At 44.4% G+C, this 19,610-nt stretch overlaps 1 protein-coding gene across 1 annotated transcript; it reads left to right on the top strand.

The window, feature by feature from the left end:
• The first annotated feature begins 665 nt into the window (after positions 1–665).
• LOC149872524 (serotriflin-like) lies at positions 666–19,165 on the top strand. Its single transcript, XM_090030760.1, has 8 exons — positions 666–750; positions 5,832–5,893; positions 9,755–9,877; positions 13,607–13,697; positions 15,523–15,668; positions 16,815–16,909; positions 17,735–17,823; positions 18,665–19,165. Exons 2-8 carry the CDS (start codon positions 5,834–5,836, stop codon positions 18,787–18,789), a joined length of 729 nt encoding a protein of 242 aa, XP_089886886.1. The 5' UTR covers positions 666–750; positions 5,832–5,833; the 3' UTR covers positions 18,790–19,165.
• The last annotated feature ends 445 nt before the right edge of the window (positions 19,166–19,610 follow it).

Raw genomic sequence — 19,610 nt, forward strand, 5'->3', positions numbered from 1 at the left:
GCACATCTCAGCACCAACAGTGCTAATATGCTGCTGCACAACATTATTAGGTGCAGTAGCATCACTAAAAGGCATTCACCAGCAGTACTGCACAGTAACTCCGCTTACTGCATATTTATTTACTACTTAATTATACAAGTACCAACTTCAGTGTGCAATAACCACTGTGCAGTATTGTCTCATGTAGAAGTGCCCAGTTTCATATGAATTACCTAATTAGAGTTAGGAAGGATTTCCCCTCCTCCCGCCTTAGGTTAAGTTGTCAGAGTCTGTGTGGTATTTGCCTTCTTCCTCTGTAGCCCTCTTCCTAGGATAGTCTGAGCATCTATTAACCATTTCCTTATCTGTCACTGCAGATGACAACACTGGCAGCCTCCTCATCTCCCCTGCAAGTGAGATTTGCAGAGCAGTATTTGCTCTTGCTTTCTCCGTGCCTTAGCTATACATCCTGCAGCTCGGGATTGAGGTACTTTGGCAAGGAAACTATTGTCCTGTTCTTTGAACAAACTGATTTTTTTATATTTTTTTTCTTTAAAGCAATGAAAAGGGGATTACAGCTGAATTCAGCTCCGTTTCAATCCCCCAATGCTTCTTTTTGAAGAATGCAGCACAATCCTGATGATGTAATTTTTTATAGGACACGTCTACAGAACAGGAAGTAATTGTAGTATATATACTCTGCTGGAGTGGAGATAACCTCTAATTCCTGCACTTTTTCCAAAGATACAGAGAGGCTTTTACTGGAGACAGGTAATGTATACAGGATTTATTTTTAATGACAGAAATGTGATTGGAAAAAGCACTTTACTAGTATTTAGTAGGTAAAGTGTTACAAATATTATTTAATCAATATCTAAAGAGTACCAAAATGCCTTTATTTTAGTTAAAAGAAAATTCTATAGTTTCTAGGTAGTAATCTCAGAGGCAGAATACAATAATATTTTCTATTCAGCAGGTCACACACTTATCTCAGTTGCACCTTTGTAAATGAGAAACGATTCCACTAAATAGATCTAATGCACACAATTTAAATGAGCTCAAAATCTGGGCTACAATGTGAAAATGTTCAACACAAGAAACTTTAGAGATTTTGCAGAGTTGGAAAGGTCTCACATATACAGCATATTAAGCCGCATAATATATTCAACTGCACAAAAAAATTGTGTAATCTTACTAAAAGGAGGAAAACCAGGAAGAATGTGGTTATCACATGGAAATCCTGAATATAAAATATGTCCAAACTAGGGAAAATGGCACAAAGTAAACTGAAAAAACAGTCAAGATGTTTTCAGAAAACTCACAGCATGAAACAGGTTAAAAATATTTATCAGGCAGGGGAACAAAAGGCCATGTGTGATGGCAACACAGAAGGATAAAGCAAGACTGAACTTCAGTTTTTAGAATATGGGGGTTTTTTAAGTGTTTTTATGACTAGGAATTGGTAATATATGCTTACAAGTTGGCCACAATTGTCATGCCGGATTTCATTCCATATAATATTAGTCTCCTATATCTGGGCTTTTCAAAAATCCTTTAGTGATTTAATACGAGTCCTTGACTTGTAATAAAAATGGCTAAATAGGAATGTGTCTGCCAAACTTGAAAGTATCGGCTCATATATTTTTTTATGGGAGGTTAACTTGATTCTAAGTTTTGTGTCTTTAAAAATGTGTATTCTGATTTTAAGTTGGTCAAACAAACAATTGATTGTAGAGTTGGAAGTGTTCTGTATCTCTCAGTGTAGCACATAACGTGAGAAATTTTAGGCTTTGAAAATTAATGTTAGAATGAGTATCGTATCTGGCATTACAATAACCGCAACGCTGCCACCCTTCCTGTCCATATTCTTTTAATGCAAAGAGAAAACATATGTAATTGGAGTGACAACTGAACAATGGCTGTGCAAACAGCTGCAGAACTGAGACCTCCCTCTGCCAGATGGGACTTACCCGCTGGCAAGGTGTACCCCCAAATATTTTTTTCTCCTTCTGCATCGATCTGCATCCCCCCGCCCCCAGTTCCCTACAGACTTACCTGCTGGGGAAGGGCGAGGGGGAGTGTGTGGCAGCAGCGCACAGTAGATCTTGGGTTGCTTTTAAATGCCAAAGGTGATCTCCTACTTTAAAAGTTTGGAGACCACTGCCCTAAGGTTTCCAGTGCGCACAAACTCATTTACAAAGACGGCTAGATTTGTATGACTTGCAGTATTTGTATGCCTCGAGGTCAAATTTAAGTTAGAGTGAAATGTAAATATGAAGCATTGCAGGACTGGAGCCTTATAATTTAATTGGCATTACCATTTTGTAGTATCACATGTTTGCACAAACATTCCTATCACTAAATCTCATGGCTGGAATATGCATAAAACATTAACATAAAAGGACAATATAAAAAAAAATGGTCTTTAACAATACACTCAGATCTTTTACTGTCCTCTGCAGAGAGGGGATTTTTGTCCACAGTGTTTAAATGGCAAAATGATCATTCGAATTCTGACCTAACGATTTCCAGTATGAGGCCATAAGTAGTGAAGCATATTGCCTGGCTCAGTGGCAATATACAGGTGTTCATGTTCATATTGCTGCTTGTTTGGAAACAGCTGCATTGTTCGTCCCTGTCTCTGTTATATTTATCAGCAAAAAAAGTCATCCCAAACTTCAGCAGTACACCTGGACATTATGCATTTTAACTCCAGTTGGTAGCCATTTTCAGCGGCAGGGATTTAGGATTGGAGTCTCTTTGCATTAACACTGACGTAAATCAGAAGTACATTCCTTGACTTTGATAGGTAGAAACCCACTTTAAACGACCAGAGGTTCAGGCCCCTCATCAACAGGAAATGTAACATGTTTAAAATTGCTTTCTAAAGATTTTCAGAGCCCTGGTATGTGCCAGAGTTTCTACATCTTGCTTCAAGGAGCAGGAAATAATAGGTGACCACTTCTTGAACGGAGACTGTTGTGTAACCTGCCCCTGCAGTACTGTGTTACTTCTCTCTTGTTCTTTGCCAGACCGGGGCTGAAGGATTTCCACATCAGCTAGAAAAACTCAGCACCCTTTTTTCACTTCTTGCTTCTCAACTGTTTTCAACAGTAGCATATTTAATCAGGCAGGAAGAACGTATGCCTCCCTTTTTTATGATCCTCCTTCGTGCGCTGTTATAACAGGTGCTAGCACTGCCACTTCTGAGTTAAAGAGGCCTTACCAGATCTCTATAGTACTTCAGAACTGCCCTGTATTTGTATTTAGGCTATTGGCTGGAGTTAAGAGTACTTTTAGGTGTGGGCATCGTTGTGTATATGTGTCGGAGACAGTGATGACCTGAAATTTTCTTTCAATTGGGACATTGCCTTGTGGAAATCATCCTACCAGCCTGAAGAACAGCAATTTGTCTACACCAGCTGGATACAACTCATCTGCTCAGCTTCTCTCAATGAGTAAAATAATTTTATCTTGGCAGTAGGTTCTGGTACCAGAAGGACTATGTGGCCACTTTCAAATCAGCTGGCCACTTACACAAATTCATCAACAGGTCTACATTTAAACACACCTCAGGTTATTCTGGGCATATGTGCTAGAATATCATCCATCTCCATAAAGATAAGCAGTAGAGCTGGGCGAGTGCTGGAAAATAAGGATCTGCAAATATCTGCTCAAATTTTTGCAGGGAAACAAAACACTTGGTTTAAGTATAGGTAGACAAGGTTCTTTGGGTAGATGTGATTTTTTTTTATTAGACCAACTAATTTGTTGAAAAAAATATTCTTTGCAACCTTTCAGACACAAACACCCTTCTTCAGGCATAGGGGGAGTCTGTTTGGTGTTTGTTTGCTCTCCTGGGTAGACTAGAAAAAATATGCAAAATACAGGTCAGTGAAAATGCAAATGCATGGCAGTAAGGTTCAGAGGGAACAAGCACTGAATTGCAGCAGTTATCCTTCCCCACACTCAGCTTTCTCAAGAAGTCTGAAGAACTGTTATGAGAACTAGAGATCTCCATGAAGAGTACCCTGACTCCTTCCAGAGGTTTGCCCCGAGCCATGGAGAGCGATCACTGGTAGAGTCAAGGACTCAGATCAAATGGTATGATTGACGGATTATTAAATCCATGCTCCCCTGCCTGGAAGCATCTGTCAATCATTTCACCTGCATTGTGAGTATCCTAGCAGGTAAAAGCAGGTTCACAGGTAACCAAAGAAGGGACAGTTACACACTGATATGGAGACCAGCCATAATCTCCCTCTCCCAAACAGCTGCTGAACTCAGAGCTCTGCAGGGGACACCTCTGTATGCTGGAGTTTCCCAGACACAGATGTTATCTTGACTTCCCAGGCATCCTATGGGGTAAAGCTGCATTGAGTAGCCAATGATAGACTCTAGCTGGTAAAGCAGCTTGAGAAGCAGCTACACCATGGACCTCAGAGGACATTCATTGCCGTCTCTAGTGACAGCGGTTTCTCTGCTCTGAGCTAAACATCTGCATGCTCCCACCCTCCTCTTTCCTCCATTCACAGACTCTTCACCTCAAGCTCAGTCTATATGTGTCCTTCAACCCTCTCCCTATTGTGTACCCAACATACCTTCTTTCCTCTGCCAGTCCTGTCATTTAGTTGATCCCCTCCTAAATAAAGCCACAAAAAACCCCACAGGACTATTATAATGTTTACTGCCCTCATATTTCACATTCTGCTGGTGTATTCTACTTCATACCCTACCCTTTCCTGCCTTACCTATTTTCATTGTAAATATTTCTATACCATGTTTGTACAGGGTCTGACATAATTCTTTGGCACAACCTGCATATACATAAGTAATATTTTCTGACCCACCAGCACTTGCCTCCCTATGGATGTTATCTTCAATATTTAACATGCCAAGCCACTAGCTTCCACCACATCTGGAAGGCAATGTGCATGCAGACACGCAACAATCACTGTCTGGAAACAAAGCAGGCTGAATTTTTTTTCCACAAAATTGAAATTTTGGAGAAAACGAATAAAATAATTAGTCTTGTGTCAAGGTGATCCCAGTCAAAATATGGTTTTGATATATATACTTTGATTTGGGTCATTTCAGCAGTAATGCCTCCTGTGGTGTCTTGTGGAAGTTGTAATTTTAGCTACCTAGTGCAGCCTCCTCTATGGGCTGGTCTCCTTATCTGGATTGCATCTCCCATGGGTTATTCCAGTCATCCTTATAACTCAGATGCCATGTTGTATCATGGGAAATGTAATGCACCTAAGTAGCCCAGTCCATAAAATGGAATAGGCTCATGAGGTAGTGTAAGTACTAGCATAGGTCCAGTCCCAAAGAGAAAAAACGAAATGCTTGGATGTTTCTGAACTGATTTTATTTATTTTTTTTTTGGCATTTCTGTGAAAAATAAGGCAATCATAGTTTTCTACCCCAAGTTCAGATTTAAAAAATGTTGAAAAAAGCCAAAACTTCACACAGAATGAAATTTCTGAATTCTGATGTTGTCTAAATCTGGCCCATTTGCCAGCTTCTGATCCCTGACCCAGAGCAAGGACAAGAAGAACTGGAGTAAAAATGACAGCTATGGTGGCAAAAGACTAAGTAGGGAAACCCTGGAGAGTAGAGCAGCCACAACGGAGAAGCAGTGTGCGAAAGAGAGGGAAGCAAAAGAGGAGAACAAAATGGAGAATTCCTGTGCCCAGAAGCTATGTCAACTTCTAATTGCCTCTAGAGATATATGTCCCAATAAATAAGAGCACTGCTTCTCCAAATGCAGAGGAAGCTCAGACAAAAAAAGAGACTAAATTATTTGCTTTTATTTATTTATTCATTCATTTATTTATTTTGGTTCTTAGAGATGCATCTGCTAGCTATCTTCATGTGTCTGGCGGTGGTGCTGCACCAATCTGTTGGACAGGTAGGAGCCTTCAGCTTCATGGAAGAGGCTGAGTCTTGTACTCAGCTACTTTCTAATTTGTCAGTAGTTCAGAAGTCCACAGGTATCATGGGATTTGATCATGAGTATCTCTGACTGTCACCTGTATTGGAAGCCACGGTGCCCAGCAGGCATATCATAAACCCAGCATGGTAAATTGGCTTGGAAAGGAGCACAGAGTATGGACTCCCCCTCTCTCCCTTTTTGCTCCTGTGTATAGGCACATCTAGAGAACTAGTACTCCTCTTGCCCTAGTTGTATACAGATGTAGCCCCATTGAGTAAGTATATTTGTTTTACCTCAGTGCAAGCAAGTGCAAACCAAACTCTGCTTATTGGTATAGCTGGGATGATTTCATTAGATGGCACTACTTCTTGGATCTCCATTGTAGTCTTCTGTCAGCCTCATGGAAACAAACAGGGGAGCAGGTACTTTCCTACTGGCTACTCCTAAAGGAAAGATTTTAAATCATTGCTTTATAGACACCAGGCAATGCCAAATTATTCATATACAGAAGACTTTCCTTTATCTGAGCCATGGTTCTCTAATTCTCCTAGATGTCCCACGCAATAGTCCCAAACACCTAATTCCAAGATGGTGGGGACCTGCTGCCTAGGGAAGGATCTTGGAGTCATCATTGACTCCAAGATGAACCTGGGCCGGCAGTGTGGGGACGCGGTCAGGAAGGCCAACCGTACCTTGTCATGCATCCACAGATGCATCTTGAGCAGGTCCAGGGAGGTGATCCTCCCCTTCTATGCGGCACTGGTCAGGCCACAGCTGGAGTACTGCGTCCAGGTCTGGGCACCGCACTTCAGGAGGGATGTGGACAACATGGAGAGGGTCCAGAGGAGGCCACTCGCATGATCAGGGGGCAGCAGGGCAGGCCTTATGAGGAGAGGCGATGGGACCTGAACCTGTTCAACCTCCACAAGAGAAGGCTGAGGGGGATCCAGTGGCCTGTTACAAACTAATCAGAGCGGACCAGTAGGCACTGGGGGAGTCCCTGTTTCCCCAAGTACTACCACGAGTGACCAGAAATAACGGTCACAAGCTGGCAGAGGGTAGATTTAGGCTAGGTATCAGGAGGCGCTACTTCACGGTCAGGGCGGCTAGGATCTGGAACCAACTTCCAAGAGAAGTGGTGCTGGCTCCTACCCTGGGGGTCTTTAAGAGGAGGCTATATATACACCTTGCTAGGGTCATTTGACCCCAGTATTCTTTCCTGCCATGGCAGGGGGTCGGACTTGATGATCTGCTCAGGTCTCTTCCGACCCTAGAAACTATGAGACTATGAAACTATGAAGGAATTGGAAAACCATGAAAATGTTATCATGAATTTCACTGAGGGTTTCTTGCTTAAGGTCCTCTGTCTTCACATAGTCTGAGTACTCCCTTGAAACCAGCCTAGACATTGCCCTTCATAAGGGTGAGCCCAGAGCTCCTTGGACATGGACACTAGGCTCTTTAGGTGATAGCAGTGTTTATTAACCCCATACATCTGACAATGAGCTCCACTTGGTTTAGCTCTTGATGGGGTCTTTGCCCCTCTAAAGGATGGATGGCCATCAGAAGGGAAATGTAGCAAGGCAGGAAGTCTTGCTAAAACAAGAAGTGTTATTGGACAATGACTGCAATGTAGTAGGCAGAGTCCTTGGATTAGAAAGTCCAAACCAAACCCCAGGTCAGCCATAGAGACAACTCTAACTAGCCATGGCCCTTTAGGGTCCAGACTTGGGACTGTGTTTTCTTTCTCTCTTTCTCTCCCCTAGAAGCATGGGGAGACATGCAGGCACCTGTGTTTTGTGGCATCATAAACTTCTTTGCCACAAACTGCATGCATTGCACATTAAATCATGCAAGGTGCTGCTAATTTGCAGCATGGGAGCAATAGTTAATAATGGGAACAAACCCCTCCCCCCCTCAAAAAAGCAGCACAAACATGGAGAGAGTTAAGCACTGGGACAAATGCCAGGACAAACGTGGAGACTGGGGAGCAGGCAGCCCTGGGCTGGTGCTCCCCTGTCTCTATGTACCTCAGTGTGGGGGCTCCATAGGGGGTAGAGATGGGGGAGCAAGCAGTGCCGGGGTGCCTGCTCCCTTGTCTCCACATGCTGCTCCTCAGCTGGCTAGGGCACAGGGTACAGGGTCTGCCTGCCAGCTAGCCCCACGCTTAGGCACCTTGTGCCCCAGACAGTGCCCCTTTCTTCTCACAGTACACGAAGCCCAGCTGGGAGGAGCTGGGCATGGCCCTCAACAAAAAGCACATGCAGGGGCCTGTTCTGGGGCAAAAAGTAGTGGTACAAATTGTGTGCCCCTACTATTTGTGCCACTGCAAAAACACACCCCTGCTCACCTGGACATGGCCACTGAGTCCCCTTTTCCAAGCCAGTTTACTATGCTGGGTTCTTGATATACCTCCTGGGCACCAATCCTTGCACGATAATCTAAGGTTCCTTTATCTGTAAAACCTCCTAAATTTACCTCGATGTCATGATGTACATGTACTGAAAATTTCCCTCTGTATGGCTTAATGGCATCACCCATTACACATATCTGAGTTCTGGGGGCTTTAAATGAGTTTACTTCATTGTAAGCTAAACTACGTCTCAATGTAGTTTAGTTTGCAACATTGCAACTTTGAACATTGCAGCCATGGGTCAGCTTGCCTCCCCCCACACCCTAGCCCAGCCACAGGAGAGGTGGGCAGGCTCCGCAGAAAAAAAAAGGATCGGGCCCCTCACCTCTTCTGCCTTCAGCAGGCTCCTGCAGCCATCGAGACATCCGGGGCCACCTGGGAATGGGCTGGCTTGCCCCTGGGGCAGTGCAGGGAGGAGGCAGGTGGGTGGCTGGGTGTGCTGGCAGCTGGAGAACGTGGTAGGGACGATGCACAGGTGTGGACCTGCCTGGGCAGGCTGCTAGTTTCCCAGGTGCTGCCCCAGCTAAGAGGCACTGGATCCAACACTTCCTCAAGCCTGCCCATGCTTCCAGCTCACTGTGCACCGTCCCTGCTGCCTTCTCTGGCTGACAGCACACCCAGTCCCCCTCCTACTACTTCCCCGTGCTGCCCCAGGGCCAAGCCAGCCCATTATCAGGCAGCCCAAGGAATCCTGCTAGCTGCAGGAGCCTGCTGAAGGCAGAAGTGGTAAGGGGCCTGAACCTTTTTTTCTGCAGAGCCTGCCCACTTCTTCCACAGGTGGGAGGCCAGCTGACAGATTAATGGCCAAGATTAACGTCCCCCTGGCTGCAGGAGAGGTGGGCAGCCTCCACCAAGGGGAAAAAAGAAAAGAAAAAATGATTGGGTCCCTCGCTGCTTCTGCCTTCAGCAGGCACCTGGGACCACCAAAAGAATAACATATATACATTGACAGAAAAATGAAACCAACCATTTCAATTAGAAACTCATGATTTCAATTTAGGCGGCATAGAATGCAACTCTAAGGACTAAAACCCCGTGACGTGTACAAGCGCCCTGGCTATCCTATTCTCTACCAGCTTAAACATCCTTCCCTTCCCTAGTGCCAGGGGAAAGATAACTCTTTCCTTACCTTTATTGCATGCTGTTATACTGGGAAAGAAACTGAGGTTGACATAGGTCACAGAAGTGTTCCAAAATACAACCACTTTCTATCACCCGTGAGTCTCCTGCTACCTCCGTAAGAAGAGGGAGAGGAAAAGGTGTCCCTTCCTAGCAGCGTTCCATAGCTCAGGGGTATGCTGAGAAAACCTACCAGGAAACCTATTCACTTTGAATTGATACAAGTTAACATAGAAGAAGACTTTCCTGTGTGGTATTGTTGTTGTTGTTTTTTGTTTGTTTGTTGTTGTTTTTTTTTCCTTTAGAGACCTGCTTTGGGTTTTACTGCTTTGTTTCTTTCTACTGCGGATAACCACAAGGTGATTGTTGACAAGTACAATGACTTAAGGAGGAACGTAAGCCCAACTGCTAGCAACATGCTGAAGATGGTAAGTCATGTAGTGTCGGCACAGATCATAGAATCATGGAAGAGTAAGGCTGGAATGGGCCTCAGGAGGTCACCTAGTCCAGGAGCTGAGAGACCTGGGCTCTGGTACTGCTGTTACTTCCGTTGCAGGCTTTGCTTATGACCTTGGGCAAGAAGAAGTGGCAAGATCACACAACAGATTGTGAAGCACAATTCCCACGTGCTGTTGACTCATCCACTCTTAACCTCACTACATCAGTTTCTCTCTCTGTCAAATGTAATGAAGAGTCATTTACCTCCAGGGTGAAGAGGACTCTTAATTTACAGATCTAACAGTATTACTTTGAGATCCTGGGATTAGAGGGGCTTTAAGAGATCAAGTCTCATTTCTCTGGGTTGCCCAGAGGTCTGGGTTGCTGAGATTCGAAGTGTTGCATAGCACAGGATAGCAGCGACTGCTCTGCCACGTACCCTTTGCAGGCATTCCTGCCTACTGGAGTTTTGTGCAGTGGAGCACAAGTTTGCCCTATCATCCTGTATACTGTGGGATGAATGTCCTCTAGGGCAATCACACAATTAATAAAGAAGGATGGGATGTGGGTTGCAGGCACTGTTACCAGATTTGCCTGTCACTTTGGGGTGTGCTCATTAGGGGTACTTTTCTGGGGTCTCTGTAATTATATCAATGGTTTCCTTGTGTTACTTGTGTTTCTATATAGAGCTGTATCTCTCCCTTCTCCAAGTCCTGACACCCAGTGGAACTATCTGGCAGGACTCAGGTTCAATGGGGCTGGATTCCTCCAACCACCGAATCAGTCAAACACAGATATGCACATACACACACAAATTAACAGGGCATGCCTGAGCCAGCCTGGATTATTCAATGTTGACAGGCTAACACCCTCATATGCCTTGAACTCCATTCATCAGGGTAACAATAAAATGCAGTCAAACATAAGCACATCTGAGTCAAGCCAGGATATTCATAGATTCATAGATGTTAGGGTTAGAAGGGGCTTCAGTAGGTCTTCGAGTCTGACCCCCTGCCCTGGGAAGGAAAGAGCACTGGGGTCAGATGACCCCAGCTAGATGCTTGTCCAGTCTCCTCTTGAAGACCCAAAGGTAGGGGAGAGCCACCTCCTGAGCAAGCCCATTCCAGATTTTGGCAACCCTTGCTGTAAAGAAGTTCTTTCTTATGTCCGACTTAAATCTGTTCTCTGTCAATTTGTGGCCATTGTTCCTAGTTACTCCAGGGGGTGCCCTGGTAATAGAGCATCTCATATTCCCTGCTGCCCTCCCCTGAGGAATTTATAGGCAGCCACAAGATCACCTCTCAGCCTTCTCTTGAAAAGGCTGAAGAGATCTAGGTCCCACCATCTCTCCTCATAGGGCCTTGCCTACAGGCCTCTGACCATATGAGTGGCCTCCTCTGAACCCTCTTGAGATTTTCCACATCCCTCTTGAAGTGCGGCGCCCAGAACTGGACGCAGTACTTCAACTGCGGCCTGACTTGCGCTGCATAGAGGAGAAGCATCACCTCCCTGGACCTGTTTGTCATGCATCTGCTAACACATGATAAAGTGTGGTTAGCTTTGTTTATCACTTCGTCATATTGATGACTCATGTTCATCTTGGAGTCAGCTATGACTCCAAGGTCCCTTTCTGCTGCCATGCTGCTGAGAAGGTCGTCCCCCAGCCTGTAAGTATGTTGGTGGTTCTTTTTGCCCAGGTGGAGCACTTTGCACTTGTCTTTGTTGAACTGCATCCTATTTCCTTCTGCTCATTTTTCCAACCTCTCCAGATCCACCTAGATCCATTCTCTACCCTCTGTTATGTTAACTTTGCCCCATCATTTTCAGCATCTACAAACTTGGAGAGGGTGCTCTCTATCCAAGTCACCGATGAAGACATTGAACAGCACCAGTCCAAGGACTGAGCCTTGCAGGACTCCACTGCCCATATCTTTTCAGGTCAATATCGACCCCTCCACCACCACTCTCTAAGTGCGACCCCTAGGCCAATTTGCCACCCACCTGACCATGTAATCATCTACGTCACAGCCTGTCAGTTTATTTATGAGAACAGAATGAGATATCGTATTGAAGGCCTTCTTAAAGTCTAAGCAGATGACATCTACCTCAACTCCTGCAGCTCAGCATTTTGTGACCTGGTCATAAAAAGAAACAATCAGGCAGGATCTACTTGCAATCAGGCAGGATCTACTTGCAATGAACCCATGCTGATTTCCCCTGCTGGGCTCCCACTAATGTGATCCTTAATGATTTTTTCCAGAATTTTCCCAAGGATGGAGGTGAGACTAACTGGCCTATAGTTTCCTGGTTCTTGCCTCCTCCCTTTCTTGAAAATAGGGAATGCATTGGCCCTTTTCCAGTTTTCTGGGACCTGACCAGAGCACCATGTGTGCTCGAACAGCCATTCTAGTGGCTCTACTATGACACTGGCCAATTCCTTCAGCACCCTTGGATGAACTTCAGCTGGGCCTGCTGATCTGACCACATCCAGCCCCTCCAAGTGCTATTCACTAAGTCCATGCTAACAGTTGGTGGGCTGGTGTCCCTCCTGTGTCTCTCAATGATTCAACTGGGAGATTTGTTTTGGTCTGTATCTAGGAATACAGATGCAAAGAACTCACTGAAGAGCTCAGCTTTGTCCCCCCTCTCTGTCATCAATTGCCCTAGTTTGTCCGGTAGGGGTCCTATGCTATCCTGTACCTTCCTTTTGCTCCCTGTATACCTGAAGAAGAACTTTTTGTTGTCTTTAACTTTTGTTGCCAGCCTACGTTCTAACCCTGCTTTGGCCTTCCTGATTCCCTGCAAGTGCGAGCCAACAAGGTATACTTTTTCCACAGCCTGTATACCTCTTTCTTTGCCTTTAGGCTTTCCTGGACTTCCCTGTTCAGCCACGAGGGCATCTTGGCCCCTTTTATGTGCAATGGGATTGTCTCCTGAGCCCATAGGATTGCTCCGTTGAGGAACGACAACTCTTCCTGGGCTCCCATTTTGGAGCAGGGATCCCCCATCATGCAGTGCTCCCCTGCTTTTCTGGTCCCAGAGTTCAGTGCGGTCCTTGCCTTGGACTCTCTGTTCTCCATCCTGAATGCTAATGAAGGTGCTTTCCCATCCCATCTCACACGTAAATGAGACCAGGGGAGTTGCTTCACTCCCATCACCTTTGTCTGGAGGGCTTTCAGTGCATCTCCCACTGCATCTTCATTGTCTTTTGTAAGTCCGTCCTCTAATGAGTTCTTATTCAGGGAGAGGTGGGGAGGGGGCTGAGTCCTTTGTGAGTCAGGCAGGTGGCGTCCTGTGCCAGGGTTCCCCAAGAACACCAACCTGAGAGGTAACAGTGCTTACACTGGGGTAGTGTACTTGAATGATCAAAAATGATGTCCTTTTCAATAAGATGCCTTCATCCAGGGTAGTCTCCAAGACATGGAGATTTGGGTGGACTTGGCAATCAAAGTCCTGCCTTTGGGAGTGCTGGCTTGAATAGCTGTCTTTAAGGAATCTATCCATGTTAATAAATAGTTGGGCAGTTGTAATCTTCAGCATTATAAAAGCTGACTGTTCTGCATCAGGTCCTCAGGCATGAATTGGCTTAACTCCACAGGCATGCACAGGATTGTGCTGAGTGATGGCAGCCCACATCTCTAAATGTGTTTTCAGTTCTACATTATCTGTTATGAGCTGTGCTTACACAGCGTGAGTGTTTGCCTCTCTGTTTCCTTAAGGAATGGGACCCTGACGTGGCAGCTAGCGCTCAGAGATGGGCAAGTAAATGTCAAAACACCATCAGCCCTGAAGGAGAGACGACTGTGAGGGGTAAGTGAAGGGTGACTCACCACACCTAAGAAAGCATTGCAAACAGAATATGGAGATTTGCAGATTGCAGCTGTATTTCAGCAGGATGCTCATACAGACAGGTCAAGAGATCCCTCCGCTCCAGCTGGTAGGAACAGCTGCAGACGCTGCTAAGGCAGGAAGTGCTGCACTCACACGAGAAATGATAACAACTCCAACAACCCCTGGACTCAGAACAGTGAGTCTGGTGAGATCCTCCGACAACTCTCAGGCACTCAGACCCTCAGGATCTAGATGTATTTCTTTTCCCCGATCCCCACTTAGGAGCCAGAGCGAGAAGCCAGATGATGACTTGGGGAAGCTTGAACTTGGCTGAAAAAAAAGGTCAGGCCCCTTGCCACTTCTGAAGGCAGAAGTGGTGAAGTGCCCAATTCTTTTTTTTTTGTAATGTAAGCCTGCTGAGCCCAAGCTTTCCTGAGCTCGCCCAGGCTTCCCGCACCCTGTGCACTGTCCCCACCACCTTCTCCATGTGCCAGCTCACCCAGCTTCCCTCCTGCTACCCCCCTGTGCTGCCCCAGGGACATGCCAGCCTCTTCCTAGGTGGGCCCAGGCACTGGGAAAGTGGCATGAATAGTTCACTGGAAGCCCTGGCATGCTCTAGGAAGACTTGCATCTGCCGGTTGCTGCCTTCAAGCTAGGGCAGTCCTGGCCCACTAGCAGCCAGGGGGCACCACCACCATGGAGGGAAAGATGAGGGCGCCCTGCAACTATGGGGCTGCTTAGCCTGCCAACAGCTCACCCCCTGGCTGCGGGCAGGCTCTACCAGAAAAAAGAAAAAAAAAGGATCAGGCCCCATGCCATAACATGATGGAAGCCCCTAAACTGAAATGGTGGGTTTCAATTAAAAACCCACTGTTTGAATTTAGAGAGCATAGAATAAAGCCCCGAGGACTAAACCCCTGACATGTGTACAAGTGTCCTAAAATCATCAGGGCTGGGGCTGGCTCTTACTACATGTCTGTGCAATGTCCTACCACGATAGCATCCTAATGTTGATCAGGGCCTTGAAGTGGGCTGGTTCGGTGTGGGCACTAACGAACCTAGATGACAGTCCAGAGGTTACAAGTTTGAGGCTGTAGCAGAAGTGCTTGCACCATGGCTTTTGTCAGATACCAACAGCTCTGCCAATTCTGTTAAACACCTTGTCATAAGGGCATGAGAAAGGAAAAGAGCTTGAAGTGAGAGTTATCTTTGTGTGGGTCTTCAATAGCTACTGATGCCCCTTTCCTTTCCTCCACGTATTTCTCCAACCTACTTAAGAATCTGGGTAAACTGTCACCGGCCACCTCTTGCAGCAATGAGTTCCATGCTTTAATTACACATTGTGTGAAAAAGGGCTTTGTTCTGTTAGTTTTAAACTTACTACCTACCAGTTTCACTTGGTGACCCCTATTATTAAAATAATATTGAATCTCCTCTTAATTCCCAGAGAAGTGGCCTTACAGTTTGTCTAGAAACCCATATACATTGAATCTGTTCTTCTCAACCAGTATCTTCAGTGAGATACATTGGTTAATAAGCTGGCAACTAGCTAACTGTGGTCCTAAGCCTATTGAAACTAAAGGGGGGTCTTCCACTGACTTCACTGAGACTGGATCAGACCTATTCTTCCCTTCTCAGTAGTACTGTTTTATAGAAGCGAAACGCAGGAAGTCCCCGTTGTGAGCAGGCACTGGAGAAGCCTGCTGGTTACTCCCACTTCCGGCTATAACTCACTCTGTCAGACCCACACACTTTTTGCCTCTCTTGGTCCCATTCTGTGAAACTGCCTCGCTTCTACATTCAGGTGTCCGCTGCGGGGAAACTATCCTGCAATCATCTAAGCCTGCATCGTGGAGTGCTGTGATCCAATATTGGTATGATCGTGTGAAATATTTCAAGTATGGGGTTGGAGGAACTGATGAAAATGAAAGCTTTAATACCTATACTCAGGTATGGATAACAACAGCAAATGCCTAACTCCTGACATATTGTTGTAAGAGAGAAAAGCAATGTCAGTTCTATCCATAGCTAACACGCCATTGCATAAGGGTGGTTAAAGCACACCTGTTTCTCTAGCCCAGGGGTTTTCAACCTTTTTTGGTCGGTGTACCCCCGATGGCTGGTTAGGAAGCAGGGAGTCCCCCAGCCGCTGGCATGGGGGTGGGGGAGAGGTCCCCTGGCAGCTGATCAATGAGTGGGGGAGGAAGGGATGTGTCCCTGCACATCCCACCCTCCCCTGTAGGGTCTCCCGCATGTCCCCCGGCTGCTGAGCCCAGGCACGCAGGTGTGGGGGCATCCTCGAGGCCACCCAGGTGGCAGGGAGGACACGGAGGGGTCAGGCGGCATCCCTTGACCCCTGCACCCCCAGGCCACAGCCGGACGGACAGGCCACACAAGCAGCTGCTCCTGCCAGCCCACTGTGTCATAAAAAGTTTATGATCCAGCCCCACATTCAAAAAGGTTGGACACCCCTGCTCTAGAGCCATAGGGAGACACTTTTGCCTCTCTGCCACTAAACCTCAGAAAGGCATTTGCCATTTTTTCAAATAAAACACATTTCAGTAAGCATCTCTGTGGCAATAAATGGAGTATCATCAGTGTAATAAAGGGCAGCTGGAAGATTTAACCACCAGACAGATATCTGCCGTTGCTATTAGTCACCAATCACCAACTGATCAAAAACGCACTGAATTCATTGAGCGTCATTTTGTTCATTTCACCAGGTGTTGAAACAGTAATTTAAGAAGAGCTGTTTAGAAAATAAGTTTTCGTTCAGCAAAAAAAACAAACCCCAACAATATCAATGAAATATGTATTGTCCTACTTAAAAATCATATCGTTAGGTTCTCCTAAAGATGACTAGTGACATGACACTGGATCCTCCTTATTCTTCCTGACACCTAATTTCTATATCAAAAAATACATTTAAAACTTCCTGGATATTACTTGCCTGTTGAAGCAATCACTGCAGCTTCTAAAGGGATATTCCCTACGCATGAGTATGGCATGTGTTTTGTGTGAGAGTTTGCATAGTCCATGAATCATCTCTGAATGAAACATGACACTAATCTATTGCATTTATTTTCACACCTGCAGGTAGTCTGGTATAGTTCTTACCAGATCGGATGCTCGGTTGCTTATTGCCCTAATAATCAGTTTAATTACTTCTACGTTTGCCACTACTGTCCTGCGTACGTATCAATATGAACTTCCTTCATTATGAAATAGTATGAAATATTTCCGCATATCTTTTCAAAATCTTCTGTGGTTCCCACACATTAAAAATGGGGAAACGGGAAAGCATGTGCTTGTTCAAAAGTCTCACCTAGAAGTTAGTACATATATCCTAATTTATTTGGGCATAATTTAATTGGGCATAAATTTTCAGGTATCAAGGTTGTGAACATCTTTAGATGCAAAGGAAGCAAAGCTGATACTCCCATGCACTGATATATAACCAGATTATTAATGTTTGTTTTATTATATGTTATGATGGACAGAGGGGAGACTTCACAAAGCCCTTAAGTGTACTGTTCAATGGACAGATGAATGGGAGAACAAGTACTCAGATATTCATGGAAAGCAAAAAAAAAAAAAAAAAGGGCCACAAACATAACTGAGTATGAGCTGGCTTTTCAGAGAATATTTTGGGAGTGAGGAGGTCAAGTTTCATCTCTAATAATTGCACAGAAGAATAGTTAGCAGAAGGTTATTGAAAGGCTTATTTCATTGCCACCCAGGAACATTTGGAAGTTATTCGATGGAAGTTGCTAGCATTTGTTTTTCTTGTTGCTGTTGTTAAAATATTATTTAAAAGTAAGTGCAGAAAGTATGGCTAATTTCCTTTCCTTTTAAATCAAAACACTTTTTATACCAGCATGGTAAAACACATGATCATTTAGGAACATGCTTCATATGTCAGCACTTCTGCCAAATATACTATTTTCAGGTCCTTTGAAACGGTCAGGGGATGCAACTCTGATCACACTTTACATTGGATGTCTTTACAATTTCAGAGGGAATATTGTAGAGCACTTAGCAACACCTTACAAAGAGGGACCAAAATGTGGTGATTGTCCGCATGCGTGTGAAAATGGACTTTGCAGTAAGTAACATACTTTGAGGGATGTTCTTTCACGCTGAATTCACATAGTAGATTATCCAATCAATGGGATGATATCTGCGCCCTCTACTGGGGAGAATGATGCACTACGTTAAACATTCAATTTACTATACCGCTCCCTAAAACCTGCAAAGCCCAAGTGTGAATAAAATTGCTAAGGTGCGTCTAGCCATCGAAATTTGTAGTGTGCACTGAAACCTTGTAGACCTATGTTTGGTGCAAGACAAAGTACGTTGATAGTTTGAAATGGAAATAATTTCCACTTCTGGTTTTCGGATGTCTTGTCTCTAAAATTGGGAATATAGCACTTACTATCTCATAAGTCTCTTCTGAAGTTTAATTCAATAGAGCTTCATTTCAAGAGCTTCAAATGAAAAGTGCTATTTTGGGCTTGGTTTGTTTTCAAGGCAGTGATTTCAAACCAGAATGAAAATAAACCATCTTTTTACATATATACAGTTTTATAGAACAGCCGGGGTTTAACTGTGATGTTTGAAAAGATCTATAGCAGGGCTGATTTGGGTGTATTGACTTTTTAACACACTTCATGACATAGTGGATCTTCTTCCTATTCAAAGTGGCATTCAATGAATGCCAATGAATTAAATTTGTGTTGGCCTAAGCGCAAGAAAAAAAATCTGATTTGCTTTCACTGAAATCAGATGAAGCCTATTTAACTGAATGCACGATAAGGCCCAGAGGCTGCTGAAACTACTTAGGCTATAAAGGCAAAGAACCAAAAAGACTACATTTTAAAAAGGAAACAATTTTCTCCCTATGATGTCCTTTAATGTCTCACTATTTATTCTGTGCTTTACTTCAGCCAACCCTTGCAGGTTCCGCGATGCAGACTCAGACTGCAGCACCTTAAAAGAGCTGTTTGGTTGCAATGATATGGTGAAAGAAAAGTGTCCAGCTACCTGCAAATGCACCACTGAAATAAAATAATATTCTGCGGCATCACTTGGTCTTCCTTGTGACCATCTTATTTAGAAAAGAACAGAATACAGGATTTAAGAAATCCATTTCCAATGTTTTGGGCATACTTTGAACTCTGGGTAAAACTATAATGACGATACGTGTCCTTAAGCATGTCGATCAATTGCAATTACTACTGCGGTAACTTTAGATGCAATAATAATCAAGTTTTAGCTAGTAATGGGCATATGCTTCCCTATTCCCAATAACAGAATTCCCAAAGATTTTCCAAGTCCTTAAACACTTTACTTGCCATCCTGCATATTGGATTCCAGTCAGCTTTCTTTGTGACCTTTTCCCTGCTTATGAAATGAATGCAATCCTGTGCAATAAATGTTTGGTTCAACTCTATGTAAACTGAGTTTTTTGTTTAAATTATGCTTATCTTTCAGTTCATTGTGATTGTCTCAAGGAGACAGACTCTATCACCATGCCGGCTGTCCTGCTTTCTGGCATATGCCAAAAAGTTATTCGGTGACCTGTGGCTAAATACTATTTACTCAGGGCAAAAGCAAATTTAGATAAAACCTACTGTAAAATAATAATCCGACCAAATGCAAGCTGGCTCTCTCAGCTTCACCCAACATCTGCACAGAGATGCTGATAAGACTAAGATGCATCAAAACTGTTTACATGCGGTTTCTTTGTCTCTCTTGGTCAAGTTACATGCCAGTTCTTGGATTGAGTATAAATGGCCTGTTTCATTAAGTAGGATTAGAGGGCTCCTGTAACTGTGATTGCTTGGGCAATACGGTGATATCTTCTGGTGATAGCTTTTATGGGATCAACCA

Source organism: Crocodylus siamensis, chromosome 1 (assembly GCF_052110815.1).
Source record: "Crocodylus siamensis isolate JL-2025a chromosome 1, ASM5211081v1, whole genome shotgun sequence".
NCBI classification, from domain to species: domain Eukaryota; kingdom Metazoa; phylum Chordata; order Crocodylia; family Crocodylidae; genus Crocodylus; species Crocodylus siamensis.

Excerpts from the sequence above, each read along its gene's own strand:
- LOC149872524 (XM_090030760.1), top strand. The coding sequence starts at position 5,834 with ATGCATCTGCTAGCTATCTTCATGTGTCTGGCGGTGGTGCTGCACCAA. Across the intron at positions 9,878-13,606 it reads CTAGCAACATGCTGAAGATG|GAATGGGACCCTGACGTGGC; the intron begins GTAAGTCATGTA and ends TGTTTCCTTAAG. Across the intron at positions 17,824-18,664 it reads GTGTGAAAATGGACTTTGCA|CCAACCCTTGCAGGTTCCGC; the intron begins GTAAGTAACATA and ends GCTTTACTTCAG.